At 33.7% G+C, this 16,353-nt stretch overlaps 1 protein-coding gene across 1 annotated transcript in view; it reads right to left on the reverse strand.

The window, feature by feature from the left end:
* Nucleotides 1-358: 358 nt before the first annotated feature.
* LOC123534061 (sulfotransferase 1B1-like) overlaps nucleotides 359-16,353 on the reverse strand; it is a 43,202-nt gene continuing 27,207 nt past the window's right edge. The window contains exons 2-7 of the mRNA XM_045316104.2: nucleotides 10,228-10,416; nucleotides 8,701-8,857; nucleotides 7,772-7,938; nucleotides 6,924-7,027; nucleotides 6,294-6,465; nucleotides 359-5,930 (exon numbers count right to left, since the gene is read on the reverse strand). Of these exons, the coding sequence (XP_045172039.2) occupies nucleotides 5,806-5,930; nucleotides 6,294-6,465; nucleotides 6,924-7,027; nucleotides 7,772-7,938; nucleotides 8,701-8,857; nucleotides 10,228-10,405 (903 nt within the window). The 5' untranslated portion in view covers nucleotides 10,406-10,416 and the 3' untranslated portion in view covers nucleotides 359-5,805. The remainder of the gene's footprint in view (nucleotides 5,931-6,293; nucleotides 6,466-6,923; nucleotides 7,028-7,771; nucleotides 7,939-8,700; nucleotides 8,858-10,227; nucleotides 10,417-16,353) is intronic.

A 16,353-nucleotide genomic window follows, 5' to 3' on the forward strand; every position in this document is an offset into this window, starting at 1 on the left:
ATTCAGAATACGACAGCTTATGAAATTTAATTGTACACGCTAAAAATGTACTTTTTAAACATAAATCTGATAAGTTATACTTGTAAGATGGAATTCATTTGTAGAAATTATACAAATTATTTTTATCATTCATAGAAGTTCACTGTGCGTACGTGTAACAGTTTAGGATCGCAACGATATTGCGCAGAAACAACCTATATCAAATGTTTAATCAAAATGCAATAAAACATTTTTCCCAGCTGCTATTAAAATGAGTTAATGCAGATACTGTTTGTGTACTTTTCATTCAATCGTCATTTTTGATTTATTCTAAAGACAAGATAATTTTGTGTTCAATAAAAATGTTCTGAATAGAAAATAGAATAGAGTTCTTTTATTAACTCCACACAGGAAGAGTACATAATATGTTAAACACGCATATAAACATTTACAATAAAGTAATTATATAAAGAACAATACATAATGCAAAAATATCTAAAGCTTGACTGATACATTCATATTTCTGTCATATGCACATACAGACGAATCGTGAGTGAAAACGTATTGTGTCCGTTCATCCATATTAATCTATTGACGCAACATTAATTAGATAGAGTTTCATGCCTTATATTTTGACGTCATATTTTACTGACGGATGTTTAATAAACCATGAATTAAAAAATAACTGGATGGTAAAAGTACTTAATTTTTCAATATTATATCAAACATAAGTTTATCTTAAAAATATAAAAACTTGGCAAAAAAATGTTGAGCCGCTTTTCCGTTGATTAGATAAGTGTGCCATCTTTACAAAAAATCTAAACAACTGAGAATGTCGCTTTTCTCCGTTTTGTTTTCCATAATTTTGAAAATTAAAGTGACAAATACTGTCTAGCGTCGTATACCTTTGTATAATACACATAAAGATGTATGTTTCATTGCCGTAAATTGAAATATAAAGAAATGATAGAAAATAAACCGGTTTTTATAGCTTTTTATCATGGCGCCAAAACAGACGTGCATGGTAATGTTTGCGACGTCATAGCTAAAAAGTTTCATTAATGACCAAGAAAACAGTTACACCTTCATGCCGGGGATGACTTCTACTTTAGTATGATATCAAAATCATATGCAGGTTGTAAAAATATTACAAAGTGCTATTCCACCTTAATGGCAAATAATTTGTCTTTGAAGGGAGGTGTTCAAGCCAAACTGTACATATAATTATGCTGTCTGTTGTTTTATACAAAGCTATTACTAATAATTCACATTAAACTTTTAAATTATTAATACTTTCGAAGTTAACTGAAAGAAAACCAGTAGTGTTTCGCCGTAATTAATGCCTGATAAATCATTCATTATAATACACAGCTATAGAAATCAAATTGCAATACAATGATAAGGCTTTTAAAGAACAGTGAAAATATGTTTACGGTCAACCGACTTTTGCTATCTACATTTCTAGATTTGATTTGTGTTGTGTTCAGTTACATTAAAGCTTACTAGACCAAGCATTAATGCATAACATATACTGTATTCTGCTTTCTGCAAAGCCATGTTTAAAAATTGAGCAGCTGTTTACCGTGAGCATGACAAGAAACAGGCTTGTTTACAGTATAAATACAGTCCTAAATATCGAATAAAATTACAAATGTATGTAAGTAAACGCCATGTTTGTTCTTTGTCAATGTAAAATCAGATGTAGTCAAACGTTTGGACGATTATGACTGTTTATCATGTCATATATATTGCTTCAATATCAAACGATGTACAAGTATTTATGCAACATATACACTAATATGAAAAACAAATGTTGTATTTAAGTTCATTTATAGTCCGTTTTATTTGACCTGGCGGGGCGGAATCTATGACATATGCAAATAATGGTTATCTCAAAAAACGAGCGAAATAGGTAGAGCAATATAATTGTTTCATTCCGTAATCTTTGGTAACCAACGACTAAAATTCAACGCTACATTGTTTACATGTACTACATACCCTGCACAAAAATGTAGTGGACCGTCGCGAAACCACGCCCCGCCAGGTCAAATAAAATGCACTATATGAAGGTATATCTTCATGCTCTGCCCATTCGTCTATGCGTTGACGAGTACCCATCGCCTGTACTAAGACTTTTAATAGTTTCGACAAAATTTCTTTCCTTTTTCTTTTCTCCTAACTTCACGAATTTTCACTGTATGTGCATAAGAACTTTGCATCAGAAGTATGTCTATAACATATTTCATACAACCTTAAAAGTGGGATTTTGTTTCAAAAGGACTTATGGAACGGGTGTAATGTTTATTAAAAGAACAAGCGGAAAATGCAATGCAATTTCGAATTGTGCGTCGCATAATTAAGTACACTGTCCTCGGGCAGGGCGTATGTTCTCCGTGACTATTTGATAAACGACATTTTATATGAAATCGTTAGTCCTCCACCTCGGTTTCATGCGGGGAATTTGGCAGTTACTTACAGAGAACAGATATTTACTGGTACAGAATCCAGGAACACTTGTTAGGTTATCTGCCCGCCGTTACATGACTGAAATTCTGTTGGAAAACGGCGTTAAACCCGAAACAAACAAACTGAGTTTAAACTTAGTTGTTTTAAACTATTCAGTAGTATTTCTACTGTAACAGTACATTTCCCTAACTTCATGTCTCACAATAGTATTGTCCATCACAATTTAAAGTTAACTGATTCCGGGCTCCTTATATTATGCCATATTTTAAAGTAGTCTTTTATATCACTTCACTCAAGTTGTTTTATTTTGTATCTAGCAATAGCCTGTATCATCTTTGTAGTAAAATTCTTTGGTTCAATGTTATTATAGTGAAGTTCTTAGTTAGTTCATCATAGTAGAGATGTACCAGTGATAAAAAAGTAGTTTCTCTAAGTCGTTTTTTAATATTTAACAGATATTTTCTTACATTTGTCAAATTGTTCATATTTTTCTTTGCTCATTAGCTCACTGAGGTATTTTGATGGTCCTGTATCCGCGTACGTCGACCATCGTCAACAACTTAATTCTTTACACTCGAGACAGTTTGGCCCCATTATCAGAATGTTTGAAGCATACTGGAGCTTCATGGGTAACGATTTGGCCATAATGTCAAATATTTGATAAACATTCTACATTTCTAACATTTAATTTTGAATCAAATTCTTTTAGTAATAACGGAGATACGGTAAAAATGTATCAAAATTAACCAACAACTTTGAATAAAAAAGTCAGTGTAATTTATCAGATACTGGAGTCACAGCTGTGTCATATATTATGGTTGATGATGTGGAACAACATTATTATGTCTGAATCAAATACTTTCGTTATAACAGAGACTAAGTACAGAGTAAACAAGCTAAAAAAATTTAAACCTGAAAATTTCAAGCAAAAAGGGGAATGAATCATGAAATGTTTGTGCGAGAATTCTTGTCCTTGTGCCTTAAAATGTAGCCTATGACGAAAAACAATTATTTTGAAATTGAAGCAAACCCATCACATACTTACAGAGATTAAGAGAAAGTCCAACAAAACTTTAACCATAGGAATAGGAACGGAAGTCGACGCGGACCCCGATGCCAAAACAGGGTTGAGTAGAATAGATATACATATACTTCGAATAGAATAGCTAATGATCTATCAAAAGTCTTCATCTTGCAACACATATCAACAAGATGAACATATCAGATGCATATTCTATTTAAATGTTTAACTCTTTAAACTACGAAATAAAGTCTTTAAATGAAAGAGCCAGATGGTAGAGAAACAAAAGAAGGAAAACCATAAAAGTTGAAAGGATAGATAAAATATAAAAAGTGGAAAACAAAGGCAAGAAAACAAACCATACATGCTATAGATATAAATAAAGTCGAAAAGGAAGATTAGCAATTCAATGATATATTAAATTGGTTTGTGTGGTTGAGTTAACACCACAAACACAGTTATAAGTCATATGGCGACTTAACAATTTTTGATATTGTAAAAAGATCCCACGTGCCTTTTTGGTATTACTTCAGGCACAAACTATCACCTGGGTAGAAACATCAACTTTCCGTTAGGCAGCTCATGAAAGAATTCCACATCTTAAGCGATATTTCGATCCAACAGCATTGAATGACCAGTGAAGCCAGTGACCTTATAGCAATAAGGTTAATTATAAAGAACAAAAGAATGCAAAAGCTCAGAAACCATTCAGAGAAAATAGAAAACAAACTCAAATAACAACCCTGTCGAACAAAACAGAGTGAAAGATCTAACAAGAAACTTAGACCTTTATTTCATTGACAAGCAAACGTTAAAGAGAAGATCGACTACACGTAGCTAAATGGTTGGGAAGGGATTTTTTTCGTAGAAAAAGAAACACCGATTAGATGTTGCTGTTTGCTATAGGTGACCATGATGAAATTAGAAGTGCAGAGTTTTTGCCCAAAATCACCTTACCTCCAAAAAAGGTGGCATTCCGAAAGTATAAAACGTGTTTTTTTGTGTTGTTTTTTTTTCCAATTTTTAACTTAAATTTTCTAAGGCTTGTTAACCATGTTAACTTTTTGAGTTTTTGCTGTTTTACAAAATATTTGCTACTTTTACTGATTAATTTATTAAACTTTAAGGTAAACAACAGTTATAATATATACAGCTGAATAAATAGTAAAATGCCATACCATATTTTCAAAAATACAAACAAGCATATACATGTATCTTCATAAACAGTATGGTAACTTCATTTTTTTCCTGACAATTTCCGAGACTTTTCGCCCAATTAAATTTCCTATGGTGTTAGTGGCATTCACAACGTGACGTAAACAGTCTGGAATTGGTAGGAATAGGAAAAGGTTGTAAACGTACAAAATGTAATGATATGGGATGCTTTAGATTACAAAAGTTCTGTTAAAGTTAGCAGTTGAGTAACAAATACATATGCTGTGCAGAGGCCCTTTTACAAACTCCTTATATTCTTCGAAAAATCTGCCGGAAATCCTGTATTTGATTTAGTTACATTCCTGTATGTTTCGATTTTTAAAGTTCATTTCTTGTTCGTATAATTCAGTTGTTCTAAGCAATTTCAAAAGGTCCATATAATAATTTACATGGTCAAGTTAGACGTACTTCAGTGAAATTCGAAATATCGTTGCAAGTGAAACGCCTTGCATTTGTCACAAATAACATCATAGCTTTATCACGTGTCTAATAAATATTAAATATATTATTGCTCATTTTAAACAAATATTACACATATCACGTGTAGACATATTTTTCCTATATTTTGTTTGAAAAAGTAGATCTATTTGACAAGTTTCAAATGTTATACACTATAATATCTATATCTATTCAAATGTTTTAGGTAAAACTTTTGTTAACAAAATAAGTACGTGCATTTTGAAAGACACAGAATTTGTTCAAGAACTAATTCTTGATCACCGCTTATATTTTAGTAAACCAGAATGTCATAACATTTTGTTACAATGAATATAAAGGACCTGGATTGTACTTGAATTTCACCTTTCTGTTACTTTTTTCATTTGTTTTTAATCACCCATAAGGCATAAATTAATAAAAGCAATTTGAAAAAAACTGAAAACTGAATAGGAAGTTGTAAGCGAAGCGTTCGGTCTTGCACATGCAATGTACAAAATCACTACGTCAAACAAGTTTGCTATTTCAAAATCACTTGATAAAAACAAACACACGCCTGAAAGTAGTACCTTCCAATAAGTATTGTTAGTATAAATGAGCAGAAGGTCTTTCACACAGACATGGTCTAATGAGGTCGACGTTTCGCTCAGGATACAACACTACCACGTGAAAATGTACTTTAATGTAAGTCAAACCCGTGGGTCAGTATATATAAATTCAAATATGGTTGAGTGCTTCATTTCCTGTTTCCACACTTCCTCAAACAATGTATTCTGTTCGTCTGTAAACCAATTCTTCCAATCTCCTATCTCACCTAAAATCAAATTCAAATTACGTCAATGTCAGATGTGTCTTTTTAAGAAGAACAGAAATAGAGAAAACGCGATCAGAATATCAATTTCAAATATTGAAGCATAATTTGTTTAAACTTTTACTTTCTCGGAGGGAAAAAATCCCGTCTTGCTGATCAAATTTATACTCATCAACAACTTACAGTAACTGTAAGTTCATTATATACATGTAAATTAAACGATACTTATATTATTAAATATAATCGGAAACACTTCACATTCCGATATTTTATATAAAAGCAAAAATAATTACTCGTTGCATATGTAAATAAAACAACATACACTTAAAGAGCATCGATTGCGCTTGATGAGTAAATATCTCTTACCCTTTCTAAATATTCTGAAGTGAGTTTTGAAAAAGTTGCTGGCTATATCTTCAGGTATCTCTTTTGAGGCCATGCTTTCAAAACTGCACGCTTTCATAATATCCTGTTTTAAAGCACCATCTAATTCCACACCGAGAAACTTTGCCAGCTTATCTATTTCGTCATGACCATTCTTTAATAGAATATTAAATTTGCTTTTATCTAAAGCTTCTAAAATGTATCATTTTCAACAAAATCTCATGTAAGTGGTATGAAAATTTAACTGCAATTATCAACCTCCGCACTTTCGTTTATCATACAAATGAAGTGGTTTGTGCTTATATAACACAGTTATATGGTACATGCTGCGGAATGATAGTATTTATCCGGCATTTTGAATAAAACACAACGGATCGGACATTGATGAGCACTATTGCTAAAGTAAAGTCTTTGTCTGCTTTTCGGGTGGGCATAAAATGTATATAACCTATATTGGACAAATCTGATATTTGTTAAGTTACTTTTAAATTAGAATCACAAAGCAATACCGTAGGTGACTGTACAAATCTGCCTGAGGAGACAAATAAAATTTCATAATTTGAAGTAGGCTCTACAAAAGTGTTATCTGAAATAATCTAAATTTAATCTTACGAGTTTTATATTTTCGTAATACACAACATGGAGAGGAAATCCTATGCCTTCCTTTATTGCATTTTCCCATTCCGTTAAGTAGTCTGTGTACTTTCCGTACTCCACTGCAACGAACATGACAGCAACTTTATATTCACCTTATGATTTGTAATGTGTTAGTCTAATTTGTTTACCGGTGGCTTTCAAACGAATACTAATGTTTTAAACATGGTAATCTATAAACCTGGTATAATATTTTCTACACTTGATGGTTTCGCTACTGCAAAAATAAGCGAGGTGCGTGCGAACATATGTGAGTTACATGACTTAAAAAAATTTCATGTTAGGCAAGCTTCTTACATTAATTATTTTCCATTGAAAAAATACAGTAAATGTGGAAAAATATAGTAGTATTCTTTCACAACAAATTTTTGGAAACATATTAAATTTTTAATATATTCATATAAAATGTATGCGCGTGAATTTTACAACACATGGTCAATCGTGTCAACTTAATCTGTCCAAATAAAATAAGAATACAACATAATTTATGGCAGAACGTACAAAGTTTGGCAACCATCGTACGATATCATGACCTTTGTACAGTTGTTACATAATATAAAAATTAAAGATAGTTTAGACGATTTAAAATCTTTCTGTACGATAAGTAAATTTAGTTTGGCATAGATTTACACAATGAATTTTATTTATTATTTAAAAATACGTAAATTTTGATAGACTTACAGACATCTCACCTGGTAGGATCCTTTTTTTATTTGGTTTATTAACCTGATCTCAAGTAAAGGACATACATTTTATACAATGGCAGAACTTGTAACAAAACATCATTAGTCTTAAAACATATATACTTTTCCCTTGTATGTAGACCGGCAGCCAGTCCTCCCATTTGCCATCGTAGCTGTAGTGTTTAATACCGTGCATGTGATTGTAGTAGGATACTGCGGTGTCTTTGGGATTTCGACAACATAAGACTGTCTTAATCTGCTCAGCTCTCATATCCTTTACTGGTAGATATCTGAGATTATAATTCATCGGATATAAGATATTTAGAAGGAGATTTATCCATAGTTCAGTAAGCATATAATATAAAAACAAAATGTGTTTAGGAAAACTGTTTTATACTTTGGACAAAAAATTTACATACTTATGATACTCGAAAAAGACAAATATTCTGCAAAATTTTGTTTGAGAAATATGTAAGTGTCATGGATACCTGCACGTAGAATCTTTGATCGAAATCAAACTGTATATTAAAGAAAACAATGCATTTGCTCTACATAACAGCGGTACACTCTGAATATTAAGTAATTTGACATATAAAGATTATTCTACTGAAAATTTAGTAAGTTTGTAGAGTATAATTCATCAAATGTCCTTACTTGTGTTAGAAGTTAAACTGTACTTTATACCTCCTGCATGCTGCTAATTATAAAACTGTTATTTCACTCTTAATTCTCATTTCGAATTTACGGCGTGTCTTCAAAATTATATCTTTAAGTTTATTTAGTCAATAGTTAATACATGTACATGGAATACAGACATAAAAAATAAACATAAACGTTAAATCTTTTTCAGATACAAATAAATCTTGTATATTACTTAGAAAACGTGTATATTGCATTTTTGTAACAAGACTAACCGAAAATAACAAGCGAATAAAACAAAAACGTCTGAATATTGAAATAGGTTTGGACAGTATACCAAAATCAGTAATTCGTAAAGGAATGATCCAAATTAAAGAAAGGTAACGTATAAACTGCAATTAGTAGAATCTCACCGATATGGAAAGTGGCTGTTTATTACTCTTGGTGACGGTAGTTTATCAATGTCCTCGGGAGATTCGCACTCCAACATTGTCATCAGCTTATGAGGCGCGTCAGGTTTTGCTGATTTAGTCAATACACTCATTAAAATATCAAATATAAGATGAGTACCTGAAAATATTTGAATATAGTAAAAATATTTGTGGGTAAAGACTGACAGTTACAATAAAAATACATGAACAATGTAAGAGAAATAGTAAACATGGAAAAACGAAGATTCCCCTATGATGATTCGACAACGCCGTTTTACGGTCGACCGCTACATGTAAGGACGACATTACGAAAACACGATGCGACAGCACAACAAGCGACAACATGATTCAACACCACGACATCAATATCGAGTTGTTGCATTTTAAAATCGTTTTGTGCCATTACATCGTGTAATCGTGTTGTCATGGTCAACAGTGCGACATTACTTTCGTGCAATAGAACGGTGGTATCATTGTCCACATTTCGACGGTAAGACATCAATATCGCGTTATTATGTTATGCTTAGATATGAAAACTAATTCTGGTGTTGCTTTCTCTGTGTATTTACAGCCTGAACGATATCACATATACTGTTGTCGTACTGTCAAAACCGATATCACGACAATAAGTCTATGCAATTTGTATGTCGTGTTGTCCATCGCTACACAAAAACAACACGATGCGATAGCACGAAAACATGAATAGGACGTGACGACATTTTAAACGATATACTGTTCGGATTGCAGTCACATGAGGCTGTTATCTTGAAACGCAGTTTTCCTGTTTAGTATATATTCTCGCTTTAAATACATATGCTATCACCTAGTTTAAATCCTCTATTTGTAGCAATTTCATTGCAATGAAATGCACCATTGATTATACACATACTACGTTACCGATTTTACGCCGAAAATAAGTATTAGATCACACATAATAGAAAATAAGAAGATATCTTTTTGTTTGGTTTTAACATCACTAAGACATCATTATGTGTCCAACCCACTGACGGTGACGCAACATCCCGAGTTACCCCGCCCCCGCCCCACGCATATTTCATACACGATCATCATAACCAGAGAACAGCGGTGTAGGGTAAGTAATTCGAAGTCATCGACCTTAACCACTCTAGCCTGGAGACCCCAAGACAATATTCAATTAAGAATACTCATTCTATGTTTACAAAACACTTGGTCAGTGGTGGTTTTAGAATAGTTTGAAAGCATATTGTTTTTTATAGAATTCGAAAGGGTGATTCCAGAAGCTTTGTACATGTATATTAGATAAGCTAATACATTATATAGGAAAACAACAAACAATACGTTTGGACATATTTTTATCAGATAGTCAGTTATCTATTGCTTTACACGAACATCATGTATTAATAAATTGACAAGATATGATACTTTTACAATTCTATACAAAATAATTCGTCAGTGTATATATATTTTGAAAATATAAACATTAAATAAATCGAAACAAAAGCCGTTGGTCAAAATGTATAATCTTACCTGTTTTCGGGTATGCACAAAGCATAATATCATCGTCTCGAAATTTGAAATCAGACGCATTGTCAAAAAGTTGTTTGGTTTCAGCCGGAGACTTCAAAAATTTTGCGGATATAAATCCCCCAACGTCAATTCCATCAATTGTGGCCCCACCAAGATCTGGTATTTTTACGACAGCCATTCTTTTAGTGTCTGGAATATGAATTATATATGACGTTAAAGGGAATTTGAAAATGAAAGATGCTTTGAGATATTCAACAACACCCATTCAGCCACCCAATTTGCCAGTTCTACCCTAGTTAACGTAAACAAACCATTAAGTAAGATACATTTGTAAGTTTCAGTCCATGGATACGAACAAGGAGATGAAAACCGAAATCTTACAACATCACTGCTTGTATGTATGCATGAATAAAAAAACCTTTCAACAATCAGGTTCTATGAAATTAATTTCTATTTTGCAAGACGACATTTAAGGTGACGCATTTGTGTTGTATTTCTGAGTTATATTATCTTCACACTAATAATATCTGTCATGTGTTTACGAATCGGATAGAAATATCCGTCCCGAGGGCACCTGCTCATTGGGCGGTAATGAGGCTTGCCGAATTACCGCCCATGCGCAGGTGGCCGAGGGACGGATATTTCTATCCGGTTCGTAAACACATGACTGATATTTTTTCTTGCATATCGTATACAGGTTAGCATTTTATTCTGGCAGATTATTTTTCTTGCATACCGTATTTTACAAATAATACTTTCTTTGTAGCACTCTTTCTTGTAGTAGAGCGCGGGAAATTAACGTCCGTAAGCAGAAGTGATGTCATGATGTTTTGCGTTACGCATCATAACAAAGTTCCACTTTAGTTTTATCGTTTGTAACGTAACGTTATGTCCTTACGGTAAACTAACGCATTTTGAATCGAGAAATATACTATAAGGAACGGAGAGAACTATCAAGGTACCTGCTTTTTTCGTATTTTTACATAAACAATATATTATCAGTGCATGAACCACTAGTTGTCATTAACAGCACGAGAGTCATCTGGCATGGGGGGTGCCAGATGGGTTTTGCCGGCATGGGTAAAATCACCGGAAACGCCAGTCCGGTGTGCAAGAATAGCTAATTCCCACCAGCCTGGACAGCGCCTATAATTACTAGAAATGCGATTACATTTCTTGTTTAAGTTAAATAGACACAAACTGACACAAGTTATCACTCTCACTCCTGTGTTAAAGAGAAAACCTGTGCGAGGTAGTCTTAATCCAAAGTGAGTTCTTAAATTTTCTGCATAACTCCGACTATAGTGATGTTTTAGCAATATTCTTACGACTACTGTAACACTGAACGCAGTTTCTGTAGTATTCTTCATCACTTTAAAGAGATGATGGAGTATACTGTTATGTTCTTATACCCAACGCCTCTCAGTGCCTACAGAGTTGATAGGAACTTGACTTTTCATTGTCGCAAATGTTTATTCGTGACTACTCTGAATGAGAATAGCGAAACTTAGAACATTCCAGAAATCTACTCGTCTCCACTCTGGGTTTAATGTATGTGCAGAATATTCAGAAGTTAAAGAAGTTTGACCTTGTAATTATCGGTTTGTATCACTGCGGGCGTTTGACACGTCAGGTTGGAGTGTTTAACTGAATAAATCATTACATTAACATATTCCTTACATATCAAATATTTCATTTGTTCAAAATTGCTGAAAATAGTCTAAATATTTTCATTAACAGTGTGCACGTGCACAAAGTGCTATCATCAAAGTCATTTAATAAGTCTAGATTTCTAACCTGTTTAGCGTTTCTCATCAAGATGTGTGTTTAACTTCCTAGAAAAGTAAAATAACGGATACCTTTTGTTTCACCCATTGTTTTCTATCAGTGGCAAGGCAAAGGGACGGGTGCTACAATAGAAGCTGTGTGATGTCGTTACGATAAAAAATCACTAAAACATTGAATCATCACATCTTTACAGGGCACCTACAAGAAATTTGTCAGAAACTGTTTTTTTATTACAGTACAACCTCTCCAAAACGGCCCTCTCTTAGGCAAAATGCGTATAAGTACATTGACACGACGCACTTTTTTGTATAGAGGTGACACGGATTATCTCGTTCAGTGTAAAGTTCACAGATACCGATTATAAGGATATTCGTACACAGAGATAAAGAAATATTACTGCGTAATACAGTTTGAAGATAGTGGTCGATAGTGTTTTTCCAGTTTTGAGGGAATGGAAATAGGCCAGTTAGGAGGAGAAAATCATACTGTAAAGGCACACATTTTTGCGAGCCAAAATTTTGTAAATTAGAAATATTGAGTATGTTTGCGAGATTGTAGCAAAATGTTGTTCTGCTTGTTTTGAATTTTTGAGAAATCGGGTGTTCGTACAAGTTACACATTATAAGCGTTAGATAAGTACGTTTTGAATAATCCCGCAAAGATCGATCGGTTTTAATTGTATGGATGTTTTAGCACCTCTGTTTAACTGTTAACCTTGTCTACCCTATAGGTCAAGGTCAGATAGTGAGATGTTTACATGCTTTTAGGGAGAGACTTAAAATTGGATTTTAAAAGCTTTAAAAAACAGTAACAGTGGAAATATGTGTATAAGCTAATGGGATAACATGAGGATGTTAATATGGTGTGCTATGTCGAAAAATAACCAGAAAAAGAGAAAAAAAAACAGTAGTAAAGGAAGTGAATCGAAAACTGAAAAAGGTAACAAAGAAGCAAAAACGGCGGGAAGCCCTACCTGGGATAATACGTGCTCTGGATCATTTGTGCAATTACTGGCCGCAGGGGCTAATACAGGTGATAGTAGCGTTTTTATTGATCAAGCTAACTGTTTATCACTGAGCCATTTACAACAACAAACAATTATGAATCCTAACGGTCAAAATGTTGGATTAGCATATAATTGCCTTCACCAGTCGGGCATGTATACAATAATGTACCAAACATGACGTATAATGGCTATTCCCCAGTGTCAGTACCAATGAACATGCAAAATATTAACAATAAATCCCAGCAATCACCTCAAAGTAATATTACCAACGCAGACATTATGAACTTCTTATCATCAAAATTTTCAGAAATAACGTATAAATTCTCAGAAGTGACGAAAAGACTAGATAAATTAGAGGGTTTAGAAGAAAATGTGAGGAATGTTGATGACAAAATGACAAAATTATGGAGCGACATAGACTCGCGTGTCACTCGGCAAACACATAAAATCAAGTCAATGGAAACCCGAGTAGAAAGCAATGAGTTTGACATAGATAAAACCAGGGATGATGTCCGTAAACTGAAGGAACAAAGTGATAGACTTAAGGATACGATGACAGACTTAGAATCTAAAGCAATGCTGAACAATTTAATTATCGGTGGAATACACGAAGATGAAACCGAAACGCAAACCAAAACCCTTGAATTAGTTAACAGCTTTCTTAAGGACACACTTAAGATGCCGGAGACGGATTTTAATTCAATATCGATAAATCGTGTGCATCGTATCGGTAGAAAAATCGAGGGCAAACCAAGAAATATCTTGGCAGTGTTCAATGAGAATGAAAATAAGAAGTCAGTAAAGGCATTTAGAGGCAATATTGAGAAGAATTCGGGTTACTACATGCATGATCAGTTTCCGCAGAAGTGGCCGCTCAACGTAGAAAACTCGTACCAATTATGATGAAAGCGAGGGCGGATGGACAAGAGGCATACATTAGATACAAGTTAATAGTAAATGGTCATGTATACTCAAATGGAAAATACGGCCAGGTGCAATAGGTCGCACAGGAGGGTGATATCAAAGTGTTTGCTTGGAACTGTCATGGATTAACATATGATAAAATTCAAAATGAAGACTTTGCAAAACTTATATCGGGTTACGACATTGTTTTTCTTTTAGAATCATGGACCAATCAAAAAAGCAATGTGGAGTTAAACGGTTATGTTAGTCACAATTTATATAGAAAATTTCAAAATAAAAGAGCCAGAAGAAGTTCTGGTGGTATTGTTATATATTATAAAGAAAACTTTCAAGAAGGTATTTCTATAGTTAGGAATCATTTTGATACTATTGTGTGGCTTAAGCTAGACAAAGCATATTTTTCCTTTGAAACTGATTTGTATTTATGCGGTGTATACTGATGGGGTGAGAGCTCTCCAGCGTATAATTGTGTTAATTGTAATCTGTTTGAAATATTACAATCTGATATATGTGATTTTCATCTGTTAGGCACTACTATAGTTGCTGGAGATTTAAACTCTAGGGTAGGACTCAAACCAGACTATATAGATTATGACACGAATATCCCTTTTCTTAATGACGATTCATATGTGCCAGACGTCCCGTTAAAGCATGTGTCGATGGACTCAGTCAGTAATTCGCACGGATTACAATTACTTGATCTCTGCAAAAGCACGGGAATACGGATATGTAATGCTATATTAGAACCCAGTGGTACATACACTTTTTGTTGTGAGCACGGTAGTAGCGTGATTGATTACCTGTTATGTAAGCAAGAAGACTTTTTTCACAGCAACGATTTTACAGTTGCTGATTTCAATGAATTCTCGGACCATACACCGTTATCATTCACTTTATCATGCGAAAGGTTAAGGGAGCAGACAGATTTACCTAAAGATGAACGCACTTATATTAAATGGGATAGTGCTAGAAGGGATGAATTTAGAAGGTTAATAATATCAAAATTACCAGAGTTTAACCATGTTTTGAATAACAGTGAATCAATTAATACATGTGCTGACGATTTTGTAAGTCTAATGAATGATGCTGCGTTACCTCTATTTGCAAAAACAATTAAAAACAGAGACAAAGTAGCCTTTAAGCAAAACGTGTCCCCGGTTAAAATGTCTGAATGGTTTGACAAGGAATGTAATGAGAAGAAAACGGAATATATTGACGCATTGCGTGCTTTTAATATCGTGAAAACTTCCGTAAACAGGCAGTTGTTACATTCGAAAAAGTGTGAATATAAAACATTTTTAAAAAGGAAGAAAATGATGTATAAAAAAACGAAAAATGATTGAAATAGAGAATTTAAGAACAAAGAAACCGCAGGAGTTTTGGAAGTATTTCTTGAAGAAAAATAGTAGAAAGGGAGAAAATATTGATAGTGGAGACTTTTTCAAACATTTCAAAGCACTGTCCGAAGAAATTAATACATGTATTTCAAATAATGAGAATGCAGACGAGTTTTGTGGTAGGAATTTAGATCCCAACGACGTTATCTATGAACAGTTAGATGTTAGAATTAGCCCGGAGGAAATAGAGAAAGCAATTAAATCATTGAAAAAAGGAAAAGCGGGTTCCATAGATAATCTAATAAATGAATATTTCATAGAAGCAGTTGACATACTACTCGGACATATAACGGACTTATTTAACAAAATTTTCGAGAGCGGCGAATTTCCAAACAAATGGATGGAAGGTTTGATAGTACCCTTGTATAAAAAGGGCGATGAACGGGAACCTAGTAACTATCGTGGAATTACGTTGATTAGTTGTATAGCAAAATTGTTTACATCAGTGATGAATAATCGACTCAGTGATTGGTGCAAAAACTATCACATTAATACAGATGCACCGTTCGGTTTCAGGTCAAGGTTGTCAACGGTAGATGCGATTTTTAGTCTAAACACACTTGTTGAAAATATGCTGAATAATGGTAAAAGGCTGTACGTTGCAATGGTTGATATGAAGAAAATTTTTGACTCAGTTAACAGAAATGCATTGTGGTATAAGTTATATAAACTTGGAATATCGGGAAAAATGCTAAGAATGTTGAGGGCTATGTATACAGAAGTGAGAAGTAAAATTAAACATTGTGACAAGTACTCGGGTTTTATCAATATATTCATTGGCTTGAAACAAGGGGACATAACTTCGTCACTTTTCTATGCTTTATCTATAGAAGATTTAGAAATGTATCTACAAGCCAATACCGACGGAATAACTCTACAAGAGGTCACGCTGATGTTACTGATGTATGCAGACGATATGGCAATTGTAAGGGGCCTCCGTGGCCGAGTGGTTAAGGTCGCTGACTTCAAATCACTTGCCCCTCATCGATGTGGGTTCGAGCCTCACTCGGG

Source organism: Mercenaria mercenaria, chromosome 12, assembly GCF_021730395.1.
Source record: "Mercenaria mercenaria strain notata chromosome 12, MADL_Memer_1, whole genome shotgun sequence".
Taxonomy (NCBI): domain Eukaryota; kingdom Metazoa; phylum Mollusca; class Bivalvia; order Venerida; family Veneridae; genus Mercenaria; species Mercenaria mercenaria.